The 7,639-nt window shown below is 56.4% G+C and overlaps 2 protein-coding genes across 2 annotated transcripts in view; one reads left to right on the forward strand and one right to left on the reverse strand.

The window, feature by feature from the left end:
* The first annotated feature begins 246 nt into the window (after positions 1–246).
* On the forward strand, positions 247–1,033 carry CISD3 (CDGSH iron sulfur domain 3). Its single transcript, XM_010585689.1, has 2 exons — positions 247–507; positions 854–1,033. Exons 1-2 carry the CDS (start codon positions 247–249, stop codon positions 1,031–1,033), a joined length of 441 nt encoding a protein of 146 aa, XP_010583991.1.
* Positions 1,034–3,441: 2,408 nt separating this feature from the next.
* PCGF2 (polycomb group ring finger 2) overlaps positions 3,442–7,639 on the reverse strand; it is a 5,927-nt gene continuing 1,729 nt past the window's right edge. The window contains exons 3-9 of the mRNA XM_010585690.1: positions 6,480–6,535; positions 5,841–5,891; positions 5,647–5,755; positions 5,007–5,055; positions 4,722–4,820; positions 4,241–4,321; positions 3,442–3,780 (exon numbers count right to left, since the gene is read on the reverse strand). Coding sequence (XP_010583992.1) covers positions 3,442–3,780; positions 4,241–4,321; positions 4,722–4,820; positions 5,007–5,055; positions 5,647–5,755; positions 5,841–5,891; positions 6,480–6,535 — 784 coding nt within the window. The remainder of the gene's footprint in view (positions 3,781–4,240; positions 4,322–4,721; positions 4,821–5,006; positions 5,056–5,646; positions 5,756–5,840; positions 5,892–6,479; positions 6,536–7,639) is intronic.

Consider the following 7,639-nt stretch of genomic DNA (forward strand, 5'->3'; position numbering starts at 1 on the left):
GGGGGGGGCGGGCAGCACCAAAGGGCTCTGCAGACCCACAGCCCGGGGTCGATCGGACGCCCCGGGCTGGGCTTCAAGGATCCGTGGGAGCATCCGTGGAAGTGGGAACCTTTCTGCAGCGAGCAACCGAGCTCCCGCCGAGCCCGCCGGCCTCGGCTCTTCCGGCGGGGCCGGGGCGGGGGAGCCGGTCCCGGGGAAGGTGACCCGGTTAACGGTGGTGTTGGGGGGGGGGGATTGAGTTGGGCCATGCCGCTGCTGAGACCGGCTGCGCTTGTGACACTGATGAGGATCGCGGGGAACGGCGGGCGGCGGGAGGGAAGCGGGGGTCTCCGCCGGTGCCGGGATTCGCCGGGGGTTTTGCAGATCCCTTCGCTTTTCTCAGCCCCCCAGGGACGACGGTATTCGGCCCCCCCGCAGCCGGTGATCGCCGCCAAGCAGCCGTTCCCGGTGGAGCTGAAGGCGGGGAAGAAATACGCCTGGTGCGCCTGCGGGCACAGCAAGAACCAGGTCGGACCGGGAACCGGGGGGGGACACGGACCCCCCGGACCCCCCCCCAGGCTGGGATACACGGGGGGATGCGGACGGGGATGGGGCAGGACCGGTCTCACGGGGACCCCCCCCGGGCCAGGGGAGGGCTTTGTGGGGGGGAAGAGATGCTGTTGCCCTCCTGGGTGCTCCTGCAGCACCCCAATTCCCGGGGGATGCATGCAGCCGGGGGGGGGGAGAGGGGTCTTGGTGCAACAGCATGGTGCTTCATGCCCAGCGGGGTGCAACAGCGCAGCCCCCAGTCCAGCCAGGCACCCCCCAGCACCCCAAAATCCCCCCCTTTACCTCTTCCCCCTTTGCTTCGCAGCCTTTCTGTGACGGGGCCCACAGGAAAGCGGCGCCGGGAATCTCCCCGCTGCGCTTCATCCCGGAGGAGGACAAGACGGTCTGGCTGTGTGGGTGCAAGCGCACCCGCTCCCCCCCCTATTGCGACGGCACCCACAAAGAAGAGGCCGTGCAGAGAGCCCAGCTCTCTGCAAAACCCTGACACGGCTGCACCCCACAGGGATGGAGGTCACGGAGCCCACGGGAGCTCGGGACCACGGGGATGTTGAGTCCTCTCTTGGGTTTGGGAGGAGATGCTTGGCTCCCACCCCAATTAACCTTAATTACTGAGCTCTGAGGGCTGCCACCAGCTGCAGCAAACCAGCCTCACCCCACCACGGGGGCAGCAATTTTGCCTTCTGCTTGGCTGGGACCCTGCCAGGGATAACGAAGGCTCAGCATTGGCTGGGGAAAAAAATAATCCACTGGATAATGGGACTTTCAGGAGTGGGTTTGCATTGCCAGAGCTGTGGGTGCCCACCGGGATGCAGGACAGAGGGACCCGGGCGGATGCATCTGTACAGGCGGACGAAGGGAATGACAGTCTGCAGCATTTATTACATTTACAAAGCTGTATAGTTATACAAATGTTTAACCAATAACAATATATGAATATCAGAATATATTACAAGACATTAAAACATCATACAGGATGCAAACATACAGAGCAATTTGGTTTGTACCATATAGGAAAAAACAGAAAACAAAACAACCCCCCCCAAGAGCCCCACACAAACCCCAGACCGAGGCACTTCAGCTGCCTCCCTCAGTCCATTTTGGCCTATTTACAAGGAGAAAAGGGGTGTCAAAGTCGAGACAAATGCAGCCCCCCAACACGTTTCGAGCCCCTCGTCCAGCCCCAGCCCGGGGATGGGGAAGAGAGAAACAAAAGGGGCCCCGCGGGGACCTTCCCGGGTCCCATCCCCAGTGCCCGGCGGGCAGCAGAGCCCAGGGCTGTGCTATAGCGAAGGTGCCACTGTCAAGTCCGTGATGGGGGTGCAAGTACTTAAAAAAAAAAAAAAAATCATTAAAAAAAAAATTTAAAAAATACAATAACAACATCCCATGTTTCCTGACCTTTGGAGTTGGGCTGTTCATACAATTCCCGTGCCGCTTTCCTTTGGTTCTCACCGTGCCGTCGTGGGCGGCCGTAGCCGCTGCCTGGCCATGGGGTGCCATCCGCGCACTGCAGGCACTTGCTTATTTTTTGTCATTCACCCCCTTCCCCAGCAAGGGTAAGAGAGAAACCCCCGGGGTCTGTGCTCCCCGGGGTTCATGTGCTTTTTTTTTTTTTGTCAATGTACAAAGTTGGTCCCTTCCCCGGAGCACGCGGGCAGCCGGCAATACCGGTGCCGCGCCGCTCCTGCCCAAAATATGGCAGCACTTTCCCACGCTTGCCCCTCACCGAAGCCTCCTGGCTAAAGGCACTGTAGTCTTATTTTTTTTATTTTATTTTTTTAAAAACCCAATGTGGGGACAGGAGAAGGTAGGAAGGACAGGGGGGAACAAAAATAAATGCTCTGAAATGTGGCGTTGAAGCCATGGAGGTGAGTGGGGAGCCAGCAACGTGGGGGTCCTGTGCACCCCCTCCCTGCCTGGGCAGGGCAGTGGCATTTGAAGCCCCTGGGTTCCACGCAGACTCACCCAGTGCTGCCAAAGCAGCCCCCAACCATTTAGATGCCCCCAGCCAAAATTTCCCATCAGCGTCCAGAGCTGTTGGCACCCAGCGCTGCCCGTCTGCCCCGGGGAGGAGAAACCAATATTCAGTGGGGCTTGTGCTCCCACCCCCGGTACGGCTGGCCCTTCACCACCAAGTTGCAAGCATAGTTTTTTTAAGCTGGGGGGAAAAAAACCAAAAAACAAACTACTTACTGTGCATAAAGGGAAGCGTCTGTGTGAGGCTTTGCTAGATCAGAGCCTGAAACACCATCCAGAGACCACACAGGGAAAGCAAAAAAGAGACAGAAACGTGTACGGCAAGGCAAAGCTAAGGGGGGGCAACACTGGCAAGTGATGCTCGATGCCAACAAATGGACCACTGGTCCCAGCTGGCCACAGGCTCCACGTTATCAAACCTGGTGCCATAGAATCCCCAACTAAACACAAAAAAGCAAAAAATCACAGGGCATGGCGGGGCTGGGGGGCAGTTTTTTGGCTTCTGTGCTTGGCCCTTACCTGTGCTTGGCCCTTACCTGTGCAGCCGGGAGTCCACGCTCACAGCCCCGTCTCGCTCCGAGCAGGCGCGAGGGGAGAGGGATGGGGAGGAGAGTGAAAAGCGTTAGAGAAAACGAGCAAGGAAGGCGGCAGCGCCTGCATGGCTCCCAGCTCTGGCATGCAGCTTACATAAGTTAAAACAAAAATTAAAAAAAAAAAACAAAACAAAAAACATTTAAAAATATTCAACCACATTTATGTGTCTTATCTGCATTTTAAATTAATCTGGTCAATCAATAGAAAATAAGTATGTATAATTTTTTTTTCTCCCTATGTACACATATATATTTATATATGTATATATATAATATATATAGATATATAAAACCCAGCCAGGAGTCCCTGTTTCGTCATTGTTTAGGTCAAGGCGGAGGCCGTGCTGCCATTGACAGTCGTTTTGCGGCACCGGCTGGCGGCGGGCGGCAGCGGGTGGCAGTTCGAGGTGCCGTTGAGCGCGGTGCCGGTACCGGCGGGGCCGCTGCCGGCGGTGGAACTGGGCGAGCCGTGGGATGGGGTACCGGGACTGGGCAGGGAGGAGGAGGTGGCGGGCAGCGTGGCGGGGCTGTGGGCTTTGTCGCTGACCGACTCGCACTCAGAGGCGCCGCTGGTGTTGGTGCACTCGGAGGTGGCCGGCTGGGACAGCTTGAGCCGTTTGCAGGCGGGTTGGACGCGGTATTTCAGCGGCAGGGGCCCGTTCTGCAAGCGGGAGAAGGGCAGACGCATGGCACCCGGCAACCCGTGGCACCCCGTGCCACGACGGCACCGGCGTGCACCGCATCACCGGCTGCCCACGGTGGCAGCACGGCCGGGTGCTGGCCACCAGCCCTCCTGCCTGCCCTGGAGAAAGGGGGAGAAAAGCAGGTGCAGCCCCCCCGGCCTCCTAAAAAATCACATCTGGAACAAACACCTTGGTAAGGAGGGGGCATCCAGGGTTTTAATTTGTTGAAGTGCTCAAATTTTTAAGCTCTCCAATTTTTAAGCTTTTCAATTAAGTTTTTTCAATTTTGTAATTTTTAAGTAAGTTCTTCAATTTTTTTCAGTTTTAAAGCCTTTTAATGATTTTAGCCTTCCCCTAAAGGACTGCTTTTCCGAGCTTTTCTCCGAGACAAGCCCCAGTGCCGGTGCCCACGGCAGGGAAGGAGGCAGTTCCGCTTACCCTCCTCCAGGGATAGATGTAGGCAATGTCCATCAGGGTGTAATACTCCTTGAGGGGCTCGTCTTCGTAGAGGACTTCCACCTGGGGCAGGGGACAGTGTCAGTCCCCCGACACGAGGGCAGAGGCACAACCAGCCCCCCCCCAGAGCTGCTTATGGGGCATCGGGGCTTTTCCATCCCCGAGTGCCTCTCCCAGAGCAGGGGTCTGCCAGGGCTCCCAGCACTGCCCTTGCCAGAAACTGGAGCAAATTCAGTTTACATGCAACACGCCATAAGGGACGGATCCTGCCCCAGCGCCCACTCACTGGGGAGGCAAAGCCTGGGCTGCACAAAGCAGAGCCGTGATATTCAGGACCAAGAAAAGCACGGCATATTTGCAGCGTGGGATGCAATATGGGATGGCCAAAATGGCATCGGCCCCTCTGAGCCCACCAGAGTGCACCGAAAGCCGGGCAGCGAGCGCACCCCAGGGACACGCTCACCTTGTACTTGCTGGGAACGTCCATCTTGTTGCGGAGGAACTTGGCCAGGTGCATGACGGTCATCGCGGCGGGACAGCGCAGGAACCGCACCCCGTTCTTCTGGGGACGCAGCGGGAGGGGGCCGGGGGGAGAGGCGTTGCTGAGAGTCCGCCATGCAATTAATGGGCAGTTCCCACCTCCTTCAGCAGACGGTTTGGGGGTGCCCTCCGGTCCGCCCCCACACCCCAAAAGCCCAGGAGGCAGCTGGACATGGAGCTCTCCATGCCATGGTCCCACCACACTCACCTTCTCCTTCTCCAGGTCCCCATTCTCAACGGTCCCTTTCTTCTCCTCTCTGGGGGGAGGAAAGCAAACACAGGACAAAGTTTATGGAGGAATAACAAGGCGGAGAGGAAAAATAACCCATCAGAAAGGCCATCCATGGAGCGGCTGCAAGGGGAACATCCAGTGACCTTCAGCCAAGCTCTGGCTTGGCCACCCCGACCATGTACATGCCCAAGCTGCTGCATTTCCAATCCAGCACGCTGCAACCACTGCCCGGGCTGCCGCCTCTGAACTGAACTGCTGCTCCAGATGCCAATCACATCCTTGGAGGCCACCACCGGCACCAGGGATGCGGCAGCCCTTGGGCTCTGCTGCCTGGGAAGGAGCCTTGCCCTGCCTGCCCGGGGAGCGGTGATGCGGGGACCCCACTGCCATAGCAAGCACCCACGGAGGATGCAGGATGGGGAACCAGAACAGATGGGTTTTGGGTTGCTCCTCCGTCCATTCAAGAACCCCAGGAGACACTGAGCTCCAAGCAGGGGCTGTGTCAGCCACCACCACCTCACATCTCAGCTCCGTCTCCAGAGCGGGAAGAGAGGACGAGAGTTTATTCACAACCCCAAACCCAGGCAGAGGCTTAGGAGCAGCCAGAAAAAGGTACCTTGACCCTTCGTAAAACTCTATGGACAGGCTAACGATCTCATCATCCGTCAGGTTCCCCTTGTCCTGCTCGGAGACTTCCCCGCGATCTTCATTGGACCCATTGGGGACTGCGGGAGCAGAGGGAGGGAGAGGCTGAGCCGTTGCGGGGAGGCACAGCCAGGGTGAGGGGGGGTCCCCGGGGCTGACACTTACCCTCTGCCATGGGGTAGGCTGCGTAGAAGTCGCGCCGCCTCTTCATCTCATCTGTGGGAGAAGGGAGGAGGAAGGTGAGGGGGGAAAAAAATCACACCAAGGGGGAGATGGGTGCAAAGAGGGGAGCAAGAGGAAGCCCCGGACTGCCAAGCGCCTGCTCCCCGCCGGCAGCTCGAGCACGAGCTGCCTGGTGCAGACGGACCCGTAGGAGAGCAGTCGCTTTAGCGAGAGCAATCAAGTCGTACCAGTAAAACCCTTGGAGCGGCTGCAAATCTGCTGCTGTGAGAATGCCTTTATGGCGGCTCGACTGTCCTCAGTCTTTCCACACCTGCAGACCCCCACACTTTTTCCCCCGAGGATGGGCAGGCACTTGGAGAGCAAATCCACGGCTCCTGCTCCCAGCTTTGCTTTTCGTGGTTCCCCCCAGCAGCAGCCCCCGGGCTGCCGGAGTGTGGGATGGGCACTATCCGGACGGACCCATCCCTGTCCATTCACACCATGCATTTTCCTGCTGTCCCCATTACACGGGCAGGGGCGTGCGTGGGCAGTGCAAAATCCGGGGGACCGGTTTCACTGGTGGGTGGGAGCGAGTTACAAACAACCCCAAACCCACACAATTATAATTGTCCATGGCTGTACCTTTGAAAAGCCCCGGGACCAGTTTGTACACTATGTCCTGTAGGGTTTTGTCCGACCTGGGGGAAAAAAAGAAATAGGAAAGGAGAGAGAAATCAGCTGGATTAGGGAACAGCTTGCTTCCTCGGGCTGCTGAAAGCTGCCCTGCACCATGTGCCCCTGGCCAGCCCAAATGGCACTTCCCACACCTCCCTCCTGGGAAACTCCCAGCACAAAGCCCCAACTCTCCATCCCATGGCGATGCCACAACCCTGTCTCGCAGGCAAACCTGTCCGCCCTTGCGCTCACTGCAAAGGGTTAACTCTGGAAAAAAAAAGAAAACCATTTCAAAAATCCTTGTAATTGCTAGGGATGATGACAGCAGGATTTGGGGGCCAGGATCCATTTCAGTAGTCAAAATGATTACAAAAACACACCGAGAACTTAAAAAAAAAAATATCTAAGATCAGCAAATGTTTCTGCAAGTTTTAATTTGCATCTAATTTTATTTTTGGACTTGGCTGCAGTTCAGGGCTCAGGCTTTCATTTCCCTCTTGTAAGGATGTTGTAAGGATGGCAGGATAGTGTCCACTGTCAGGTTGCTATACAGGAAAGCAAAGTGGACTCCCTAAACTGTGAACATCTCAAGGTAGGATCTTCTAATGCACTCGAGGAACTGGAGAAGCTCGAGTCCCATCCTCAGCACAGAGCCAGGAATGGGATTGTGCTGAAGGCTTGGGCTCGGGACCCTGCAGGCAGGGCATCTGGCACAATTTAAAACCAGCAGCTCAGCCGAATAAAAAAAAAAATCTCAAAAACAAAGCAAGAGCACTGGGACTGGTGAAAAAGTAAATTATATCTGCAATTATTTCCATTTTAATAGTAAGGCCTTTATTTTAAAGAAAAACAAATGACCGTACCCTATATTATTTTTAGCCTAGCCGTGTCTTTTATCCCTAATTCCTCGGTGATGTCACACTGGTTCATGAGGCCCCGCTGTGATTTTATTTATAATACATACCCAGAGAATTTGCTTTATAATTTACAGCAAGCTAATGAAAAAGCAACCTCAGCCGCTTGATTGGCAGCTTAATTACCAGCCGGTCCTTGCTCTTGCATGAGTCAACCCCATTCAGCCCAGCACAGTGGCACTGGGTGGTGGCCGGGGGGCCACGGGGGGGGGG

Source organism: Haliaeetus leucocephalus, unplaced genomic scaffold, assembly GCF_000737465.1.
Source record: "Haliaeetus leucocephalus isolate CR32 unplaced genomic scaffold, Haliaeetus_leucocephalus-4.0 Scaffold110, whole genome shotgun sequence".
Lineage (NCBI taxonomy): Eukaryota > Metazoa > Chordata > Aves > Accipitriformes > Accipitridae > Haliaeetus > Haliaeetus leucocephalus.